Source organism: Vespula pensylvanica, chromosome 4 (genome assembly GCF_014466175.1).
Source record: "Vespula pensylvanica isolate Volc-1 chromosome 4, ASM1446617v1, whole genome shotgun sequence".
Lineage (NCBI taxonomy): Eukaryota > Metazoa > Arthropoda > Insecta > Hymenoptera > Vespidae > Vespula > Vespula pensylvanica.
The window spans coordinates 2,545,661-2,569,236 of NC_057688.1; the positions used below are offsets into that span (position 1 = coordinate 2,545,661).

At 37.7% G+C, this 23,576-nt stretch overlaps 1 protein-coding gene and 1 long non-coding RNA gene across 4 annotated transcripts; one reads left to right on the forward strand and one right to left on the reverse strand.

Annotated features, from left to right (window-relative positions):
* The first annotated feature begins 8,754 nt into the window (after window positions 1–8,754).
* Window positions 8,755–20,788, forward strand: LOC122628557. Of its 2 annotated transcripts, XR_006327070.1 has the most exons (3): window positions 8,755–9,567; window positions 9,810–10,346; window positions 18,280–20,788. It is a non-coding gene; the product is annotated as an uncharacterized LOC122628557 (long non-coding RNA). The 2 variants fall into 2 exon arrangements; XR_006327069.1 differs by lacking the exon at window positions 8,755–9,567 and having other exon boundaries at window positions 9,583–10,346.
* Window positions 20,725–23,471, reverse strand: LOC122628544 (mitochondrial E3 ubiquitin protein ligase 1-like). 2 transcript variants are annotated; one of them, XM_043810947.1, is made up of 6 exons: window positions 23,174–23,471; window positions 22,787–22,992; window positions 22,470–22,654; window positions 22,170–22,368; window positions 21,753–22,093; window positions 20,725–21,287 (listed from the first exon to the last, which is right to left on the reverse strand). In XM_043810947.1, the coding sequence occupies exons 1-5, from the start codon at window positions 23,276–23,278 to the stop codon at window positions 21,766–21,768; spliced, it is 1,023 nt and encodes a 340-aa protein (XP_043666882.1). In that variant the 5' UTR covers window positions 23,279–23,471; the 3' UTR covers window positions 20,725–21,287; window positions 21,753–21,765. The 2 variants fall into 2 exon arrangements, with proteins under 2 accessions (XP_043666882.1, XP_043666883.1); XM_043810948.1 differs by having other exon boundaries at window positions 21,229–21,511; window positions 23,174–23,470.
* Between the last annotated feature and the right edge of the window lie 105 nt (window positions 23,472–23,576).

Sequence of the window (23,576 nt, forward strand, 5' to 3'; positions counted from 1 at the left end):
GCTTAGTTTAACGAATACCGTTTATTGATTTTTCTTTCTTATTTGCGAGCCAATAAGGCTATACTTCGTAAAATATGGGGTATTTCGGAATTCACGTTGCCAGCTAGTAAATTTGAATTCTACAAGAAAGTTTACCACAAGAACGCGAAGACGATATAGTCCAGGCCGATAAACGACGTGCCCGGCCCGACGTCCCCACGTTGACCTTTTTCTTATCGACTTGAAGCTTCCACCCCCATGAAACTCTCCAGTTGTTAGAAGCAATTCGTCATTAGAGTCTGACGTTCAATTTCTAATTATCTCGGGAGAAGAAAACGCGTTTGACAAATTATGTTATAAATAAACATTCCTACACTGTTGTATTCTCCGCGTAGAAAGTAACTGTATTACCACAGTTATTTTTTTAATAACAAGATACATATTCTGATCCTAACGGTTGAATAAAGAATATGTATGACATTAATGCTATCAAGTATTCCGTAATATAATAATAACTTAAGATTATTTATGAGTCCATTGGGATGTAATCTGGGTCCAGGTCGTAAATCAATTTTATTTTTATTCATTCTCCCAGCAATACGAGAAAGTCGGGAGAACTCATTTCGTAAAAAATACTTCGATATTATCATTAAAAGTATATACGTTTTTCTTCGCTCAAATTTCATAAATCTCTAAACATGTTCGTATTCTAACTCAGTGTTTCTCAATCTTTTCGCCGTCCGATCTAATACATTGTTTGTAACGTTATCGCGATTCAAATGCTTACGATATAATATTTTTAAGAACCCGATAGACTGAAGTCACTGTATATTATTTTCAAGATACGACTGTTACAGCGGTATCTGTACTCGCGAACCCGAAGGACATTATGCGAGAGAACTTTCTGGAAGTGTCTTATAAATTAATCGCTTTCTTCGCTTTGACATAAGGTAGTAGCTATCATTTCGCGGCCCATCAAAAATTTAACGCGGTTCATAGGTTGAGAAGCGCTGCTCTTAGGTACGACGAAAAAATAATGTTACCACACTCTCCAAAACAAGCAACTTACGTAAAACGAAATTTCTTATATGTCGGCGCTAGTATTCACGAATTAATCTCTTACACGATAGCAAGAAACGAAATACATACGTACGTACGTGTGTATGTGTGTATATACATACGTACGTACATATATACATCTAGGCACGTAATCGCATTCTAACCGAATGTACGTACGATTTCAATTATATTACAAATTGTTTGACATTAGCTAATATTTTAGGAACGTTATCGTTCGCGAACACCTGTTACATTATTATCAATCTTCCATTCCTTAAAATATGATGTTCTTTACGACACGATTAATGAAAAGACACTTGTACATACTCTAACATTTTCACAATTCTCATTATTCAATTATATTTTTATCTTCGTTAGACAAAAATGGAGAACTCTATTTACGAAGTCACGAGAAATGGCTTACATGCGTTTCCCCGATCTGGTTATGGTTTCTTCGGGATGAGTTTGAGCATCTAATAGAGATATATCGAGATTTTGAATCGATTTTCATGGCGAAATTGTATCTCATTGACGGAAATACGACAATGAACGGAAACCGAAAAGGAATGCGTGAGCTTGTAAATCGTTATGTTAATATCGTCCGATAGTACGGAGTTCGGTGGGGTCGTCGGGTCGTTGTGACGTCAGCGGATACGGCGACCTCGTCCAGAGGCGAGAATCGCAACAATATGCGTGTCTAAGCACGATTCGTGTTGAACGTCGAGTTCACGGGTCGTCCTCATCGTCCTCGTTGTCCTTCTCCTTCTCCAACTCATCTTCATCGCGAATGATAGAGAAATATATGTAATTTTTTCCAAACAAAATGGCGTTGAAATCCTCAGGATAAAATGCGATAAGAAATATCTTAAATGAATTCGAACAGAACGTTCTAATCGTTCACGATTCTGTTGTAATAGCGCCTGATATTCCGCCGAAGTTGTTATATAATTCGTTCGCAAAAAAAAAAAAGAAAGTAAAATATATCTAACGAGTAGACGATAAAGAACACGGTGTTAGGAAAAATCTGATTTTAAAATGGTAACTCTAATGAAAGACTCATTACCGATCGTGTCCTTTTAAGCTTGTGACGTTAAAAGAACGTCTGGTATAATTAAGTACAGTCGAACGAAAACTCAAGAGTTTATAGACGTTGAGAGAATTTTCTAGACATTTATTATCGAGTTAAAGCAGCATCCGAAACTTCAACTTTCTGCCAAATTTCGAAAAATTTGAAAACTTTTATAGGGTCTCTTAACTTTAATAATGAATCATATCGATGGATATCATCGCCGGAAATTTACCAAATAAAACGTCGATCCAAATGACCAAGTTATTTTCTTCCAAGTTAGTTTTTCTTGTAGACAAAATATAATTATTCGAGCCAATAAGTATTTCATTCGATTCGAAAGACTATTTTATAGGCGATAATCGAATCGATTTCTATCACGTGCCTGTTCCAAGTTGTATTTCCAAGATCGAAAAAGCAAACTCGAAATGACGATGAAATATATCCTCGACGAAATTTTGCATTTGCAAATGGAATCTGCGGATTCCCCCATAAGAAATCTCATTTCTATTCCAAAGTTGAAGAGAACGTGAGTATCGAATGGATTCGTCCCCTAAAAATCGTCGACTTTACGACGCCTCAAGTTAGCCTAACCCAACATAATACTTTATTTTTTCCCTGGTATCGCAAAAGATAGGGAACGAAAGAATGAAAAATAGAAAGAAAAAAGGAGCTTAAGAGAGAGAGAGAGAGAGAGAGAGAGAGAGAGAGAGAGAGAGAGAGAGAGAGAGAGAGAGAGAGAGAGAGAGAGAGAGACGGAGAAAGAGAGAACGAGCCAGGAGATGGGTATCGATGAATTTTTGCCGTAACATAAATATTCAAGAGGGACACGTGCAGTATCCGTATACGTGTATTTAGGTATATAAGTAAATTTGCATGAACGAATCGTACTTATTTCATTATCTTCGCATACGAATTAGGATTATGTTGTACATTTTTCTTCTTACTTATGGAATCGTATTAGCCGTGACTTATTGCTGGATTAAATTAAGAAAAAGGATCATTTTCTCTCTCTTCCTCTCTCTCTCTCTCGCTCTCCTTTTCTTTCTCCCTCTGTATCTTGAAATTGGGTAAGATAAACTAGAAGGCCTGGAAAATTGCTAGGATTAGCTTCGATATATACATTATAATAAAAGCGAACCCTGCTAGATTCAAGCTGGAAGTAAGTTGGGTAAATCGACGAGAGAGTCCACCGGTCCTCTTGATGACCCGTGAACCGACTTGATCTTTCATAGTTACTGCTCCCTCTCCCTTACAAGTTGACTCCTTGAAACCGATAACCCGAGATATCGTGACAGACACATACGACTCGTCTCGATATCGTTCTCTCATAATAAATTGCTGCTCGTGTTGCCAACCGAGTCGTGCTCCGGTTTTATCGTCTTTCCCTTCCTCGAATATTATAGTATTCTTTCGTGCCTCTTCTATATCGAAATTTACTTATTCTTTAGTAAAGGGAGCATAGATGCATAGATACATTCATGTATATATATATATATATAGATGCAATCATAGTGTACAAATTGTCAATCGGTATTTCTTTATTTTCTTTTTTTTCATCGTCTGAAATTATTTGAAATTATTTACTATGCTGTTTTCGTTGAAATCGAATCACAACTTCGATAGGAGTCTTGGAAGAGCAAATAAATCTACAAAGCGATACCGAAATCGCTCACAAAGGAATCGGACTCGAATGGCGTAAACATCGAGTGCAAGCAATGTCGATATTGCTGATAAAAAAAAAAACGAACTTCTCTTACGACGCCGATCGTATTCGCGGGAAAACGTTTAAAAATGATCCGATACGACGTACGAGTATGTTTGTTCGACCCTAAACCTGATCCGCGAGAAATGACGCAAGATTATGTAAAACTTAAGATCTAAACGGAGAGAGAAAGAGAGATTACGTACTTACATATGTACCGTTTGATACAAGCAAGAAAACTAATCCAATAAGTACATAAAATATCTTTCGAAAACAATTCTTTTAGAGTTATTTTTCCATTAGGTTATACATATTACTTTACATTGCAATCAATTAATTAATCAAATATTTTCCTAGTACTATTTCGATGTTGATCCAAACTAAGGTAAATATATAAGAATCGATAAATACCGATAATTTATCTAATCGTTATAGATACATGTATTTAAGAACGTAAAAACAACAATTTATGATTGATATTTTGAAAAATTCCTCGAGTTATCTCGATTATCTCCGAAAAATAATTACTATTTAACAAACGAAAATATTATGTACTTTTTGATAGGAAAGGATGAAACGTCGTTCTCTGTTATCGATCGACAGAATGAATATTTTTGTGAACGGTAACGATACGTAGGCTAATGAGAAAAGCTCGGATGACTTTATCGTCCTGCTATCCTCGTTGGTAAAACTATACGGCGATCGGGGGATGTACGCTGCTGACAAACATGGGAGCGCCGTAAAAAAAGAAAAAAAAGGAAGAAAGAGGAGGAGAAAAGAACGACGAACGTCGATCCTTTTCTGCCGCGTTACACGCATTCTGCTCTATTTCTATCTAGGCGTGGCAAATGTGTTCCTTTATGAGCCAAGTGTCAGACTTCCGGTATACGTATTACAGAAATCAGATACTTCTGCACGCCAAACGCGCGATATACGCAAGAGTCGTGCCGTGCTTGTTACTTTTTTTCTCGACTTACGGACAAAATAACATTATATTGAAAACTATTTTAATATCTCGTGAAATAATATACGAAAGGAAATACGAAAAGATCTAGGAAATATTTTGACTTTGAATGAAATACTTCTAAACTGCATTAAACGGTACATTATAAATTACTTTCGATCGAAAAAGATAAAAGGGAAAAGAGAAACGAAAGTAAAATTTGTAACAGTAGCAAACTGGGAATAGACGAGAATCTCGAGAAAAGGTTTGCGATGATAAAGCCGAGCGACTGCGTGACACAAAAGCGAACCATGAGACGGGGGTACGACGATGTATGGCGAGCCGCACCTAAATGCGTCCGTAAAGTACTTCTCTAAATGCGACCTTAACGACCACCGCGAAGGATAAAGAGAACGGGGAACGGCTTGCATGGATTCGGGCGCGGTCAATGTCGTTTAGAGATGGTGGCTATTACTAGTCTCTCTCTCTCTCTCTCTCTCTCTCTCTCTCTCTCTCTCTCTCTCTCTCTCTCTGCCTCTTTCTTTCTTTTCCTTTTTTCTCTCCTTCCTTTCTTTTCCAACTCTCCAATATTTTCGTCGTGGCCTACTAATATACTACGTGAATTCGTCCTCTTTCCATGAGTCCAAAGTTTTTCCATGCTTTCGAGGATGACTCTTCGATAGATTTACGAAAATTTGTGAAAAATTACGTAAAATGTGAATTTCGAAAAAAGTGTGTGTGTGTGTGTGTGTGTGTATCTACGTAGTTTCCCCCCATTTCTTCCAGAAATATCTACGTTCCCTTAACTTCCTCGGTCTTATTATCATTTGAACTTTACGAATCGCTCGATTGTTTGATTTCTTCGATGCTGACCTTACTTCCTTTTCTTTTTTTTTTTCGCGTTGAATATTCTTTCTATCGATGCACTTACACGATTGCTTCGCAATACACAGATAATGGAACGTGAAAAATTACTTCCAGATCGCACGACCGTAACCTATTTTATCCGATCATGCGTGTATACACATCGACAGATTTTCTAATAAGCAAAACCGTTCTAATACTATTAATAGCTCGTTCTAAATGCAGAACGCGCTTGATATTCTTTTTGCGATCTCGAAAAAAATCAAGAATAGTTAGAATCAACAGTTAAGAAAAGGATTTCTGATACAAGCTAATGCGATTCTCTCGATTTTTAGAAATTCTTACAATCGCGATGAAGAACGTAAGAAAAAGAAAATATGTATTGATGTAATGTCATACGTTATGGAACGCAAGGAAACACATGATGTAGACTAATTAAATATTCATTAAAGTCGAACGCAACTCGACATTCATGAATTCTATCCTTCTATATATTCAAAAAAGATGAATTTGCAAGTGAAATAGTATGTCTTTCGAATTCAAAGATATTCATGTTTAATCACATAACGTCCTTTTTTTTTATATAATTCTTTTTCTTTTCTTCTTTTTTTACTCCGTTTGAATATCGTGTATTTTTAAATAATCATTTTTTCTTTTTTTCAGAAATCATATCTAACTGTTCGTATAGAAATTTTACGCGTAGCGATAAAGAACTCGTCTTTTACCTACCCCGAAGGGACCTACGCCCTTTCATGGGTGGATGAGTCGACTTTTTCATTAGTGTAATTAGCTTAAAAATACAAGTAATGAATCGCGAGTAATTAATCTAAAACTTATTATTTTATCTAATGCTGATCTTTATGCTCGTATAAAGAATTTCGTTTCAAAAATATAATCTTTGAATATTTCTGTATGTTTTTAAGCTTCGAATATCGAATTTTCAATTTCTGCCATTTCGACATTTCTTCATAGATTATTTTGTATTTATCGATAATGCAAGTTACAATATTTGGAATATAGGACACGAGAAAACATAGGGTCGACAGGGTCGTACTCAATGATAAGATTACTACCAGCGTTGGTTATAAACACGTTGGTTGTGTAAACGATACCAACGGAGAACAGAAAGAAATTTCATTTCATGTAGTAGTAGCTACACGTTATTATTATCTTGTGCATTTTCTTGTTAGCACGTAATATTAACTTATTGCTCGAAGAAGATACGAAAAGGTCATATCATAATCTCAACACGATGTTCCCCTTAATTAATCTTATTTTAATTATATAGCGTCAGCGGCTATTTTCATTTTATGATAATGAGATCATGAAAAAATAGAATAAGATAATTTCAATTTAAAATTTATCAAGATCGAGATACTATATGTATTTAAAATATTAAGTTACCACAAATTTGTTGACTCATCGACTGATTATTGATAGCGTACAGTACTATCGTAATTGTTGCGTTGAAAAGAACGAATCAGAGTATCAATAAGAACGACGTGGCAATTGAAGCTGATTGGTTGAAGCGTTCGGTACAAACCAATTATATACCATTCACGCATAATGCACTTTTTATCGAACGCATATATACATTATTTAATAAATATACATGCGAATTAATGAATCAAAAGTAATTTACGTTTGAACGAATTCTCCGAAGCGAATGTAAGTGTGCGTGTGTGTATATATATATATATATATAAACTGAATATAAATAAATACTACATATTAATTAATAAATGCGAAGATCAACAAGTTCATTTACTTATGTTCTTTTTTCTTTCTATAAAGTGAGCTACTTCTTCGTTAACCTTTTTTTGACTGAAATGTATTGGACTAATATATCATTTTCTCAAAGACATTCTGTATACGGTATAATCCTAGCCTAACTTTAGTGCCTTTTCAATATTCAGAGTCAATAAAGTAGTATCTTAGAATGTATTACTTTATGCTTTGCCACCTGCGTTCTTTCGTCTTGATAGCACGTTCCTTCGATTTTTCCATCTGTCTTTCGTATGCATATAGCAAAGTAAACGTTAATCATAATATCTATTCTTTTTTCATATTTTGTTGTTTTTAGATTTATTCATAGGTAAGTGAAAAATGCTTATATTCTTTTCTCAAATGAACTTCCATGTAATGAATAAACAAAAAGAGTTATACCGATATTATTATGTGATATTGTATTACTTACATAATGTGATATCTTCCGAAAATAACATTTTTACGCTATTTAAGTTATCAATGCTTTTATAAAATTCACGATTTTTTAGCTTCGCGTAATTTTGCAGTACTGCGAGAATACGACATAGATTAAATAAGATTAGAGAATGGAAATTGGTTCCTACTTGGAATAGCGATCTTCCTACTACGCCATCTGGTGAGTGAACGATGATAATTCTGATTCACATTTACTTATGAGTTTTCCTATCTAACAGATCATAACCATAGGCGTGAAAATTATTTTTGAATTCTTCAACTATCATGTTATAGAATAATAATTACAACCTAGAATTACATATTTTAGAAATTACACGTTTATATCATTATCTACGAAGATATGTTTATCTTTTTCTGTTTAACCTTTCCGATACGATCGTCAACGTTTCTTTATCTATTTAAAAATAAATATTTGAAGAGGTTCATTGTAATGTTAAAGAGATTCAATTTAATGTTAATTAAATTTAATTATATCAATTACTTAACATGGAAAAAGAGAAAGGAAGGGAGAGAGAGAGAGAGAGAGAGAGAGATATATCATAAGCTTCAATGATTGAATAGAATCCAATAATACTTACATTCATATCTACATATTCGATTTGATATGGCCCATTTCTCTTCTTCTTAATTACAGACATAGGTTATATTGATATTTACTTCTCATTTATGTATTACGATTTCATGGATAGCTCATAACTGCGAATGTTTGTATCTAAAAATAGCTACGTTCGGGAGGGAGGAATAATTCCTCGCCAAAAACATATTGCGTTTTATTGTTCTCGCCAAACGTCATATTAAAAATCGCTTGTGAAATTTCGAGCGATGGCGCTAAAAAACAACGAACGGGAAGGAGGGAAGGGTATCGATACACGTCGTGGTATCGCGTTCGACGCGATCAATGCGAAATGAGCCAAAGTTCTCGCGTGGCTGCCTTCTCGGTATCGCGATCCAAGAAATTTTTGTCGGACGTGTGTAAGCTTCGATGACATGTATCGTACCGGAAATACATTTTACGAGACGGTTCGTCTTCCCTCCATCGACCGTTAAACCGTAATAGAGGGACAATTAACGGTAAAGCGAGGAGTTATTCCGATTAATTATTGCGTCGATGATGCCGCGTGGACGACGCAGTCATCGTCCGATCTCGCCACCTGCACCGTTTCGTCTTCGACGTTGCGCCCACGTTTCGTCTCTTTCTCTCTTTCGCGATCGCCCTACTCGTTGCGGTCGTCGCAAGAGAACGTTATCCCCCCCTCACTGAACTTTACGAACTCCCTCCACGTAACGAACAAGTCGAAGGAACGCGGTGGCGCGTTGCTCTTCGGCACCGGGGCGCCTGTATTCCCACTCCACCGGCTTTCCCCACCACCGCCAATCTTATCGGCTTATCGCAAGCCTGATTGGCTGTTCGTGACGGCAACGCGCGCAGCAACGGCGCGACTTGACCAGAGTCCCCGGTAGTTTCCACGCAGTTCAGTTCACATCGTTTCTTTTATCCGATTGGTTGTATTCGCGCGTGATTTTCATCCGGTTTGCTTTTTCATATTACCATGCGACGACTGCTCGCTTATAATACATCGTGTTTTTGCTCTTACTAACGTAGATCATTCTTTATTCTTTTTAATTTTACGAGCGGCTATTTTCAAACGTTTCGATAATTTGTCATCTATCGCTTGAGAATCTGGTAGACCATCGTCGATATTTTTCCATGACGATCCTTCTTGTCACGTAAGTGCTATTACATGGAGAGAGAGAGAGAGAGAGAGAGAGAGAGAGAGAAAGAAAAAAAGAAAATCGACCTTCGTACTCGTTCAACTTTTGCCCCGTCCTTCGCTTCTCTCTCTCTCTCTCTCTCTCTCTCTCTCTCTCTCTCTCTCTCTCTCTCTCTCTCTCTCTCTCTCTCTCTCTCTCTCTCTCTCTCTCTCTCTCTCTCTCTCTCTCTCTCTCTCTTTATCTCGTTTATACGTTAGGTCTCGCGCGCGTGCGTTCTTTCCCCTTTTCCTTCTCTAGCACCTTACCATACGATCACCACACTACCACCCAGAATTACCATCTTCTGCTTAACTTCTTTACTCCCTCCTCCATCTTCTTCGTCTTACTTCTCTCTCTCTCTCTCCCCCCACTCTTCTCACTAACCCTCTTCCCCTTCTACCTCGTCCTTTTCCTCCTCGATCATGTCCACGCTTCCGGCTGACAGTGCGGTTTTTGAGTTCGTGCGATTTAGGGGTACGTCCCTTCTTTCTCTCTCGTGAGTTTCTCAGTGAACATCGCGAGCATTCGTCGGGCACTCCAAATACGGTAGGAAGTCTCGAACTTGTGCGGTCTCTACGGAAAAGATCTACCTCTCGTACTTATACGCGTTTATATTCTTTCGAAAGGCTGTCCACGTTAACCGTTGTCGTCGATCTTTCCCTCCGCCATGCTCTTGCCATGCCCTCGATGCTTTCGAAGATCGATCGAGGTATCACGCGAGTGGTATTCATTATACTGGGAAGCCAATATAATAGGTAAGCAAAAAAGAAAAGAGAAAAAGAAGAAAATAAGCTTGTAATATCTATCTTATAATGCTTTCATGGTCTTTACCCTCCACGCGCATCCGCTCAGTATCCGTTCAAACCGGATTCTACCGCCCCCTTCGTCCGGCTGGCGAGTTCGCTCGTTCCTTATTTTTATGAAACGCAAGACATTCGAGATTCCTCGTTCCTAATGATAATGATGATGATAATGATATATCAGTGTTTGAATTAAACGGTCGGAACATTATGTAACCCGCGCGATTTGAACATGGACGCCACGTGTCCGCCTTGCTTCTGAGAGCATTGTGCTTCCGATAGTCGCTAGGCGACGAAGAAGTAGGATGAAGAATAAAAAGAAGAGGAAGAGAAAGAGAAAGACAGGGAGAAGGAAGGGCAAGATTGATGAAAAAAGCTTTCCGGTTTTCTACCCTGTCGCATTTCTTCATTTTTTCTTTTTATCCCTTCTCGCGCGCTCTCTCTCTCTCTCTTTTTTTTATTTTTTTCCCTCGACGGCGAGCCGTCGTGGCCGTTCGCGCTGTCTCTCTTTTTCGTCGTTTTTCCGATACTGCCGAACGTAATGGCAGCTATCGGACGGCGTAACGCGAAGGGAACGAACGCGAACGACACGGTATATGGGCGGGTGTCGTCGCTGTGGCGGACACGCCCATTGGTTCGTTTTGTTCGTTGAAACCGGCCATACGTTTCTCCGCGCGCTCGATCAAATTGAATTCCGTCTCTTTCTCTCTCTCTCCTCTCTCTCTTTCTCTCTCTCTCGTGCACGCACGGTGGTGGTTTTCTGAGGTAGTAGCCTCGCTTTTCTCGTCACGCCATATTTGGCGCTCGCAAACGGTGTTCCGCTCTTATCCCTCTCTTTCTCCTTCGCACTCCGTTTCTCGTTCCATGAGCCATCTCGCTCTCTCGTGATACCTTATTTTCACAAGCGGAACGGGCACGCGCGCGCGCGCGCTTATTCGCTCGCTCGCTATCCGATGGAGTCGAATCGGTGTAGCTATTATTGGACTCCGTACGCGTCGTCCTCTTCTTTACCGAACCAACGACAACGACAACGACGACGACGACGACGACGGTGCGGCGTGGCGCGAAGCGTGCTCTTGCGCGTGAAAGTCGTGTCGATGTGGCTGCGGCGGAGACGAGAGAAGGAAGGTGGTAGCGAGGAACCGCATTCGAAATTTACCGTGCGCGCTCGGCACGACTCGTCGTCGTCCCCCGCATTCTATCCTCTTTCTATCTCTATCTCTATCTTTATCTCTCTTGCTTCACGACACCACCCGACGATCGCAGACGATCGACGCTCATTCGTCGTTTCGCAGCGCGCACGGATGCGCACACGTTGCTGCATGGCGCCGCTGCGTGCATGCGTGCGTCGTGCGTTCATCGTGCGTGCGTGCGTGCGTGCGTACGAGCCGTGGAAAGCACTGCGCGTAACGAGCTGCGAGGAAGAAAGTCCGAGAAGGATCGAACGTTTAGGTTAAGTTTAAGGAGGGGGTGGGGAAAGGTTGCTCGCGTGCCCGAGAAACTACATTTTTGAAAAGGATCGACTATATATATATATGTACGTTGTATGAAAAAATATATATATATAGTGGGTGATAAATTAACGAGTCCGACGTTGGAATGTGCGCGAACCAGCTAGCTTTTTCTTTTTTCGTGTCTATAATCTCGAGATGATCGAAAATGATGAGATAGGTTTATTTTAGCAGCCATTCAATCAGGAGAAAGAGTTACGTTGAAAAGAAAGCCTTGTCTTATCTTCTTCTGCGTTTCAGACATCTTTGGACGCATGGAGAAGAAGGCCATCGGAGATAGGTGGTAATACACGAACGTGTCTCCTACTCGGCGCATCAGGAAGTAACTAGCGATCGACAGCGGTGGAAGGTTTCGAAGCAGACGCGAGACGGGTTCGCTCGATTTTCTTTTCTTCTTTTGCGTCGTTGTTATCGACGTGTGTCTCTTCTCTCATGCCTTTGAACTTTGAACGAACGAACAAGAAAGACCTTTTCGTTTTGCTGCATCGCATATGTACATATATACATATATATTTAAGTACATAGCAACGCTCTGTATCTTCTTTTCTCTCGCACGTTATCTCAATGAACTCTTGGAAAGTTATAGCTTGACAACGAACGTATATCTACGATTCGTATTTACGCATTCTCTTCTTAAAGAGAGTCGCAAAATTTTCCAAAGTAGCGAAATAAGATATCTGTTATTCGATAGAAGGGAGACCCAGCCGCAAGATATTTTTGTCGTATACCAAAAGCTATATACACGTACTGGATCGTTCGTTAGGAAGGAAGACGTGCATTTACGAAAGTCCTTTCGTTCTGTTTCATAACCTGCCAGGGCTAAAAAGAATATTGAGACGTTATTATGATTCGAGTTGGTTTTGTCGTTCCACGTGTTAACTCGATCTTAACATTCTAAGCAGTTATTTTCTTCTTATCCTTTGGATGACAAAAGTCAGATTCTCGCGTTCCGCTCTTTATGTATGTATGTCCTTTGTTTCATTGCAAACGCGGTTGCGTTTTGCCCAAAGTACTCTCTTCTTTGACAAACGCAAAAAGCACGATCCACGAGGATTCGACAAAAGTACCTCTTTGACTACCAACGAATCCGTCTTCTTCTCGAAATTCTCAAGAGAGATAGCATCCATTTAGCGAGAGAGGTTTAAAAAGAACGTTCGTCCTTCGGTTCTTTGTTTCTGAAACGATGACTCCGTCTTCTTGGTCGCCTATTTTTCTTTTTTATTTCTTTATTTTTCTCTTCCGCAGCCTAGTACGAGCAAATCGAGTATTAGATTATTTATATCATTAATTTTTAACGAACTTTCTAAAACTTCCATTTATTTCTAATTCCCTTTTTCCATGCTTTCCAAGATTCATAAAAAGAAAAAAATGGAATTAGCAATGTAAATTCGTTCGTATCGGCAACCTACCTCTTCGTCAAACTTCGGATGGAAGCCATGGGAAAACGTAATAAGTTTCGATTTAGTTTTACTAAGGTCGCGGGAGCGTTCGAATGGACACGTTCGCAAGAACGAATAACTACGGGCTCGGGTTTATGTCGATGGCGTTATTACTTACATACGTACGTGCGTGAAAATATCGTTCCATCGTTCTCCTCATACTCGTGCGTTCGATGACGTCCGGTCTAAAAACGCATTTAAATTCTTCGATCACAGTCATGGGAGAACCGTTAACCCATTAACGAAGAGCCTCTTATAAATCAGCATTCGTTCGCAAGAAAGCGAGTCCCACTTCCGTGACGATGCTTCGTTTCGAGAGGAAGAAAAAGAAGAGGGGTAGGAAATTTCGCGGGAATATTTTTGTCCCTTTTGGCGTAACGGCCGTGAGCTCGAAATTAATAGGGCTCGTTTACGAGCGAGTTTTCGGCGATTATTCGTCTCGTCGTCGCCGACTACGAACGTTTTTCTTCCCTTCTCTTTTTCTTTCTTTATCCTTCTTCTTCTTCTTCTTCTTCTACTACACTACTACTACTACTACTACTATTTCTTCCTCCTCTTTTTCTTCGAGGGAGAAGGAAGAAGAAAAAGAAGAAGGGGCAAAGGGAAAAGGGAGAGAGGGCAAGACGAAACGAGACGAGACGAGACGCGACACGGGTGCTAGTCGAGTCTCTTTTCCCGTGAAAGGAGGTCTGAGACGCGGCCATCTTTGGAGAGCAGATTAAGGCTCGTTATGGATATTAGTCTTTGCCGATTTGCATAAAGGCGGAGATGTTGATACGTACGAGTCGTGCGATAACGAGCGACGAATGGCACTGCTTCGCGGGAAAAGAAGTTATTTCATTATTTCTTCTCTCTCTCTTTCCCTTTTTATTTATCGTCTTTCTTCCACTTTCATTCGTAAGAAATACTTGTCCAGTAGATAAAAAGGAAATTATAGTTCGTCTACGACGTTTAATGTAATGTATGAAAAAATCGAAGAATCTTAATTTCGTTGATCCGATTCGCCCGTCTTTATTAGTAGTCGCATAAAATGATTTTCAACGTCCTCTACGTCTTCTTCCTCTCTTTTTTCTCTCTCTATTACGTTCAATAATTCATTTCAGTTTTTTTGCACTTTCAATTCGCACCGCTTCGGCCAATAATTAGGATCTTCTCGTTCAAATTTACGATCTACGATATCGCCTCCGATATACCATTTTGCTTGGAAATTTCTTCATTTTTTCTTCTCTCTTTTCTTCTCCTTCTTATCTTCTTTCTGCTCCTCCTCTTCTTCTTCTTCTTTTTTCCTCGTACCATGAGATACGCGTTTCTCCTCGGCCGTCGCTTCTGGAAACATTTTCTCAAACAAATTTCTACCAACACCAGAGAGAACCACAGCGAGTCGCTTCGCAAAACCGGTTACGTGAAACTTACAAGAGAAGAGGACGTATAAACTCATTTCGAGGACGGTTCGAGCTAAGCGAACGAAAAAGAGGCCGCCTTGCTTCGATTCGATCGAAATTTCAAAAAGTCCCGCTGTCGTTGCAATTCGTTTTACAAGGTGAATAAGTATGAGCATGAACGAATGAAAACGTTCATCGTTTTCGAACGATCTTCTAAAGTATCGTCTTCTTGGTCGAAAGGTAGAACGACGATATTACCGATCGAGCTTTGGAAAAAAGCAGAGGTGAATATCGGTAATGTCGATTCCTACGATTCTTCGAAATACATCCGATAAAAATAGGTTCGTTCATCGGCTCAAAAGAATTACGCTGGGATCCATTCGACAATTTGCCAAAATCGGCGATTAGCTCAGTTTTTTACATCGCGTACCATCGAAGAAAAATAAACAAATGGGAAATAAAGATTCGAAATTGAGCGATGTGTATATATATATATATATATATCTTCTTTTCTTTCGATTTTTTTTAACTTCTTTCACCAGACACATTTCTTCTAAAGAAGCTCCGGTATGTGCTTCTCGACAAAACGAATGACTTAATTAAGTGTTCCGGCCATTAAACATTTATAAATAAACATATGAACCGTCGATGATGAGGTAACGGCGCATCGTTATCGCCTAATTGCGATGCGTTAGTCCTGCTTTTCACGTTAAGTAAACTCGGCCTTTCCGTGCATTTACCAAGTAAAATTCTTCCTTGGTTGAACAAACATTAATAGATAAAAAATTGCAACGATGGTAGTCACGACAGGGTAACGGGATTTCCAAGGAAAAAAGAGAGGAAAAAACGAAAAACGGAAAAAAAAATGCAGAATACGAGTTGTTTCTCGTTAACGTTGAAACTTCTTGAATGAAATGCAAGAATCGAATCGAGGATTTTTGCGATCCCGAAACATCGCGAAACTCGTTAATCCTATTCATGTGTGCTCTATAATTAGAAGAATTCTCTTTTTTCAACGTGCCCGTTATAGCATTTGCTATTTCACTCTCTCAATACGTAGAGCACTCTGGCTCGCGAGGAATTCGAAGAGCTTGCGGAGTCGAACGATCGTGAAGTAAGATCCACCTGTTTTATCTTCTATGTGTTAGGCTTTCGACATCGGTTCGTCGTTAAAAAGGAAAGAAAAAGGAAAAAAAAAAAAGAATATACCTTTTATTTATCGAAGAACATACAATGAAAAAGGATGGAAAACGGCAAACGACCTTAGACTTGAAAGTACATTCACTGCTCCTTTCGCAGTCTCGAAGATATTTTAAGATCTACAGTTTACTGATCTCAGCGTCAATAGCTGCGATAATAACGATGCGTAAACGGAAGCTGCGGAGGAGGATAAGGCGGAGGGATGGTTATGCAGGGGGAGAAAGAGAGAATAGAATAGAATGAAAAGGAGAGAGAGAGTACCGATTGGTACATTGCGCAGGACAAAACGAAAGCTATAGTTCTCTCTGTTTCTTGCGACACACACGTACGTTCAACCGATACTCTACCACGACTGGTTGGTAAAATCTAGTTTCTTCGGGGATACGGTTTTTAACAAAGTAACGAAATCGGCTTAGGATTACACAGCTGGTCACACATCACCTCTAACTTCGTCGAATTCTAACGACGATCGAATTTCTTTTAAAAAACGCGAGACGGTAGTCGCATTTAAATTGTTTCAAAAATCGATTCTTGGAAATAGATATTTTTCGAACGTAACACGTTGCTTTTTGAACGGACTATGTAAGCGATATCTCGCTTTATCGTCGAATACTCGTGCATAATTCTGATAGAATAAAGAAATACAGAAGAAATTAAATGAACTAAAAAGAAAAAGAAAAGAAAGAAAGAACATCTTCCTTTCGAATGGTATAATACCTCGATGATATCCGTAATCCTCTTCTTTCGAGAAATATCATTTTTAACAGAGTTAATAATCGGAGGCGCAGGATCGCGCTTACTCTAGTCCGACGTGCGACTTAATAACTAATAATTTTTTATAATAACTACGATCTCGATGGCAACAGTAAAATTATCGTTTCGGAAATATCTTGTGACACGTTACACGATTTACTACGTTGCGAATAAGTCCATGAGAATGCTATGTTAAATTTCAAAATGCGTGTTCACGATATGGAAAATGTTCGCATCGTCGCATATCTAATAACGACGAATCGTTAATTTATCTTTATACCGTATGCGATGACAATGAGGATTACAAGGTAAAGAAATGCAAGTAGGATTTCATTAAGCAGTCTGTTCGCATTGTATTTGTTTCTTTACCAGTGCTAGAACGATTATAAGAGTTCTATCCATCGATGAATAAACACTATTCAATTTGACCTTCGCTTTTGAGTACGTAAGTAACGATCTTAACACAATGATTCATTGGAAGTAATAAATATATTCTTAATAAACATATAATTGTACGGTAGAATCGTCAGGCATGCTAATCAGACGAGACATACCCCCCTCTCCCTTCTTTCCAATTTGAAAGTAAAATACATTTATCCGTTTCACACTTTCATTCTATGTAGATACGTATGTAACGTGCAACGAATAACGGGTGAGTCGGTAATGGGGGAGGGCAACGATAGATCGCACGACATTTGACACGTATAAAATCCGTAATATCTTCCACATGAAAGTAGGATGAGGTTTGAATTAAAGCTCGGACGAACGAAGCTTCGCGTGCTTTTCGAATCTCCTTATCGTGTTTCTCTCGGATGACAAGATCCATAGCACGCACGTGTCACTTACATGATGGATATCTCTTGTTATAAAGAACTTACTCGTCGTTCCGCCATATTGAAAAATCATTCACCTTGACTCGACTTAAGAAGGTACTAAAAACTTGTTTATTCCCTTGCGTTTCTCATGCTTTGTGTGTGTGTGTATGCTTGTGTTTTTTTTTTCTTTTTGCAATATATTCCATAAGAAGTGAATCGTCGTAAATGACTATAAAAGGCAGTCTAGTGAGATCATTTCTACGTCTTTGTACGTCGTTTCTATGACATTGATCGGTCAAGTTTTCTAATTATTTAGCTCGTTAAAAGATGTTACAAGATGGGTTGCTCTCTATGGCTAGTTAAAAAAGATTGCCAATGTCTTTTCCGTAAAATCCATTTCACTTTCACGCCATTCTTATCAGCGATTAATACAACGTCCCTGTGCATATCTATTGCGTACAGCGATCTAAAGTGCGAAGTCTTGAAAGTATTAAAAGCATTAGGTTATCGCACTAGTCATGAACTTTACAAAGAGATATCGATATCAGACAAATGCGTATCAACGAGTATAAAAATAATTCGGTAGTATAAGTACTTAAAGTACTCCGCCGTTAGCAGATTATGTACAATCGTTGAACTTATACCTTTGAATCTTAAACATTAGTTTCTTTTTTGCGAGAAGAAATGCTTTCGTGGTATATCTTCGATATTGTTTCTTCTCTAACCTTATAATCTATAATCTTTAATTTGTTAATCTATAATCTTAAATATTTATTCCGTTTTTACAGAGAAAGGAGCAGCAAAGATAAGAGAAAAAAAAGAGTGAAAAGAAATAAATAACCACGGCGTGTCGTTGATTCGAAGAAAAGAAAAAAAATGGAGAACTTAAAGCAACGAAAGTAAAGACGAGTACGCAGGTGAATGGACGAGGACGAGGACGGGTTGATCGAGCGAAATGTAAGGGCGAAGCGACGGCGCAAGCGGGTCCCAGTGAATGTCCTTGGATAAAAGGTGTCATCGTACGGAGTATCTGTTCACATCTTACCGGGCAGCATTGGATTGAAGTTGAACCTTCTAATACTGTCAGGTAAAGATGTCGTCAGGATTCCGAAATCAACGTGCCAATACGGCGACAACCTAGGACGACTACGACGACGACAAGGATCGTAACGAGCATCGACCGAGTAAACGTTCTAAGAGCGTTACCTATATCTATCTTATATACGCTGTTGAGACACACGACGGATAATATTACGTCTGGCTGCACGGGTTCATACTTCTTAAACTTCTTAAGTAGCCGAGAATAACTTTCACGCATATACACATGTACATACATAGATGGATAGATTGCACGTATGGTAAATGGTAATACGATAATTGTTATCCATACGACACATGTATACAACGAAGTATTTCGTAGGTTCTTAATGGATGAATTTATATTAGTAGCACGACAGATACGATCAAGTTATTGATATAAAAAAAAAAAAAAAAAAAAAAAAAGAAAATGAATCACAATTTTTAATCTTAGAGCGATCTATAACTAATTATTTTTTAGCTCGCTTTGCTACACGTACTTTGTATTTTTTTTCGTTTTTGTCTCTGTATAACAAAAAATGGAGTTCTTTAAACACAATTCGTTAACTCAAGCGTGCTATTTTAGAGTTAAATATTATTGTTTCTATGTCACAGAAATACGAATTGAAAGTTCCTTCGAAGTTTTTTGTTTTTTCATTTCTTTTTGTTCGATAGAACATAATTAATAAATTGGACAAAAAATTACTTACATATAAGCTAGGATAATACTTATCAATATGCTTTTTCCAATTGAATTTTGTTACCAACGAGCGATGGAAAGAGCATAGGATTAAAATATAAAAATGTAAGTCCATAGTGGAGAAAGATGCATTCGTGTAGATTGAAGATTTCCTTTCTTTTTCTTCTGTTAAGAAGAACCTGTATTGGCTCTCCGACAAATGCGATCGCATCGCCGCCTTCGAAAACGTCGCGACATCGAAAGGTGCATCGTAATGAGCTCCTCACGCCTGTCGTGTTACTCGTGTTGCGGGTATATATATATATATATATATATATATATATATATATATAAATGTCTGTGCATGTAACATATTTTCTGCTCTCCCGCGACAACATAATCCCCATCCAGAGTCGAACGTGTGTGGTGATAATCTGCGTCTTGAAAACGTTGAGACGAGGAAAGGAAGAAACAAGCGGAAGTGTAATGTATATACATGTCTTTCTCATTCTCTGCTCTTCTCATTCATCATTTGTAGTTTATTTATAAATAAAATTCTATCTCTATCTCTTTCTTGCTTCGCGTATAGCATAGTACCGGTTTTCTGTAAATATTTTCACTCTGTTTCTATGCCAGTCTTAAAAAAACGATCGAGTCTTTGGAATTTCGTGAACCGACAACAGCGCGATACGTATTTTCGGTTGATCGTAGTCGCTCGCGTGATTCTTGCGGCGGCGGGGTCAAGAAAGAGGAAGAGAGAGAACATGGCGGGCAAAGCGGGGTCGGGGAGAATCAGCTTCGAGAGAGGAAAAGAACGAGGACGATAAATAAGGTGGTCGCTGTCTGCAGGCGCGCCAAGCGCTGCGTGTGCGTGTATTCGTGTAGGTGCATGCATCACGTAAGTACATGTACGCTACTTATGACAAGTATATGTATGGATGTACGTACGTTCATGTGTGTGTGTGTGTGTTGTGTGTGTATGCATACATATGTAAGCTTTAGGTACGTACAGCTTGCTCACATGCCGAGGAAAGGAGAAATACACTCTTGCAAGTCGAACGACCGTGCACGCAGAAACGGCAGGAGGGTTCTACGATCCTGTATCGTTGTCGGTAGGAGGTAGAAACGCGGCAAAAGCTCTCCACAGTCTTGTAGTCGTATGCCTCGGAGCTGCTCGGCGCGGCGAGCGAGTAGGCGCGTCAGGAATGTAACGCCTCAAAAACGATGCCACGATCGTCGTAAAGCATTGCGTGGGTCCGCCTCGCGACGTGGAAATGAATACGCCAGTGTAGAATTAAGAATGATCGAAAAATAGATTCGATGTGAAAGGAATTTCGGTTCGTTCGATTCTCCATAGCGTGGGCTTTTTTCATTTGATCTCGTTTCTTATATTATTCTTGTTCGTTCGTTTGTTTGTCCATAAAGAACATCGACGTAATTGGTAGAAAATTGTTAGATAATTACCGATAATCGATGCTACGTCTTATCATTTTTTATTTAATGTCTTCAGAAGACAAAAGTAAACAACATACCAAATTATATTTTGTACGGTTTTTCAATCCATTCGTTCACCTTGAAACTATGTTCTTCAGGTTGTATGTAAGCAATATGCATTGTATATTTGTTTATGCCAGTGTTATAAATTGGGTTATACCATTAAGACAACAGAATGGATACGTACGACAGTTAAGTGACGCTCATATGATAAGAGAGTTATAAAGGTTGAAGTAGGTACATGATATTTCGAAGTTAACGTTTGCATCAATTTTTAGGATCCATTCAAAGTGTAATTTTTTACTTTTTAGATATTCAAAATGACTTTTTATGTAGTTCTCACGTGTCTAACATGTTTATGTAATATGTAATATATTTTCAGGTCTCTGCTGCGACGTTTTTTTTGTTACTCTTTCTCAAAGAATAAATATTTTCATAATAGATATTAATAATCAATCCATAATTACTTGTTATTAATCGTATCACCTGACTTTTACCATTCTCCATTTATTGTTAGATTATTTTTATTCTCCATAATAAATTCTCCTACAAAAAATTTAAGATCAAAGTGATAACTAAACAATTTTTTTTTATCAATGAATGGAAACTTATTATATTAACAGAATATTTTAATAAAGCTAGTATATTGACTAGCAGCCATTCTTTGGAATATTTTAATAAAATTTGTTTTTTCATTTTGCAAGTTTAATCTCCATGAATATCAAAATCTTGCTCTTAATCGTAAACATATCATATACAGATGATATTACCTATCAAATATAAATATATATTCTGTAATTACAATCTTTTATTATACAAAAATGTGATATTTAACTATATCTTTTTGTCGTAGTAATTTTCTATATTTACATCAAAGATAGTAGAACAAATGTATATCTATGCAAATTCGTTATTTCAATTTCTTATTCGTTTGTTGTTCTTTTAAAGTTTTTCATTGCAAATTCGTTATATCAGTTCGTTATGAATTTTAATTTAATATACTATACTTACATTAGAATTAGAATCAGATTATGTATGCCGCAGCTTTTTGGACAATTTTTTCTCTACAAATAGGGCATTGATTAATGATACCTTCTGCACAATCTTCGCACAAACATACATGTCCACATGGTAATAAAATAATTTCTCGAGGATTCGTGCGACAAACTACACACAATTGGTCTTCTCTAAGATCCGAATCTCTTACGAATTGTCGTCTTTGTCTACGAGACGCAGCAAGACTTTCTCTTAATTGCTCTGCTAATCTTCTTTCTTGTCTAGTTTTCCAAAAACGCCGAGCTACCACTCCACTAATTAACAATATGATTGCACCAAATATAAAGCATAGCCATCTAAAAATGATATTTAATTTTTCATATTTTATGAATTTCATTCTTTTTTAATTAATAAGCACAATATTAAATTTACTTGTATGTTCTTTTGCGTTCATCTAGCTTTTTAATTAAGGAAGTAATAGACATAGTTGTTAAGTAAAATGGAGAACCATCGGTTGGAGGTTGTAGAGTTAAATTTTGTTTGTTTATTGATGAAATTTCTCCGATTCCTGTCATTACAACACCTTCACGGAGCATTTCTTCCGTATTTTGTAAGCCACGTTGACGTACTCCTGGATAAAAGGTTCATTTGTTATAAAATTTTTGTAGGACTTTAAATTATATTTGTAAAAATTATAAAAATATTCTGGTAGAAAAGTTTTAAAGAACTCACCTGTGAAGAAACCCCATAAATGATCAGAGAATGAAGGTATATTAGGTTCAAAATAATCCGCGATTACATCCATGTCTAAAATATCTGCTGACAATGGATCGAGGACTTCTACTTTATACCGGCCATTTTGTAAAACAAATGGTATTGTATTATATATCTTTTGCATTGTGTGTTCTTGGTTTGACCTATACAATGAATAATATTACTATTATACTTTCTCTCTCTTTAAAAAAAAAAATATAACAAATATATATATCTTATAAAATGTTATCAATTATTGTTTTATACTACTATTTTCTAATTAAATTATATTATACCAAAAGCCTGCTGTAGTTCTGGCGACCACATGTTCCTTGATGCTAAGTTTTTGTAAAACTCCAGTTATTTCTCTTCTGTTAATACTACGTAGTGGTTTGCCCAAAGACTTTATTGTACCTCTGATAGCTACATATTCTATTTTGTTGTTAGAAGAATTACTTACAGCTTCTTCCAAAGATGTACCTATTTCATAGAAATCTGCTTTCTATAAAAAAAAACAAAAAAAAAAACAAAAAAAAAATTAAATAAGTTTATACAAATTGCCAGAAATAGATTTACGATAAATAACCTCGTGACTTTGACAAAAATAGTACAAATTAATGTAAGGCATTCGTGTATACCAAATATGAAAAATTTGCATTTATTATAATTTAAATAAGAATTACCTTTACAGCAGCAATAGCATCTTTGCAATACAAGTACTGTTTTAGGCAAATACCAAAGATTATACTATCAATACCAAGGGTTATTAGTTCACCCACGTACTCCATGGTTAGGTTATATTTTTAAAACTTAACAGCAAATCTTGACCCATGTTTGCATTCTTTTTATTCTTCACATACGAACCTACTTGCTGTTATACCATTTTTAACTTATTTTGTCATTAAACATTAAAGAGAGAACATTACGTTTTTCAAAAGTTAAATTGAATTTACACTTGACGCGATCGAACCATGAGCAACCACCACGGTACTATAAGAATGCCCATACATATATACACATATAACCTATAAAGTATTCAGTCACACGATTTCTAATTCGATGATATTAGATGGCACTTTTGTAGCC

Bases quoted from the DNA above. Each gene is read 5' to 3' on its own strand.
- LOC122628544 (XM_043810947.1), bottom strand. From the start codon at position 23,278: ATGGAGTACGTGGGTGAACTAATAACCCTTGGTATTGATAGTATAATC. The intron at 22,993-23,173 runs GTAATTCTTATT...TTTTTTTTATAG, and splicing joins ATGCTATTGCTGCTGTAAAG to AAAGCAGATTTCTATGAAAT. The intron at 22,655-22,786 runs GTATAATATAAT...TTCATTGTATAG, and splicing joins AGAACTACAGCAGGCTTTTG to GTCAAACCAAGAACACACAA.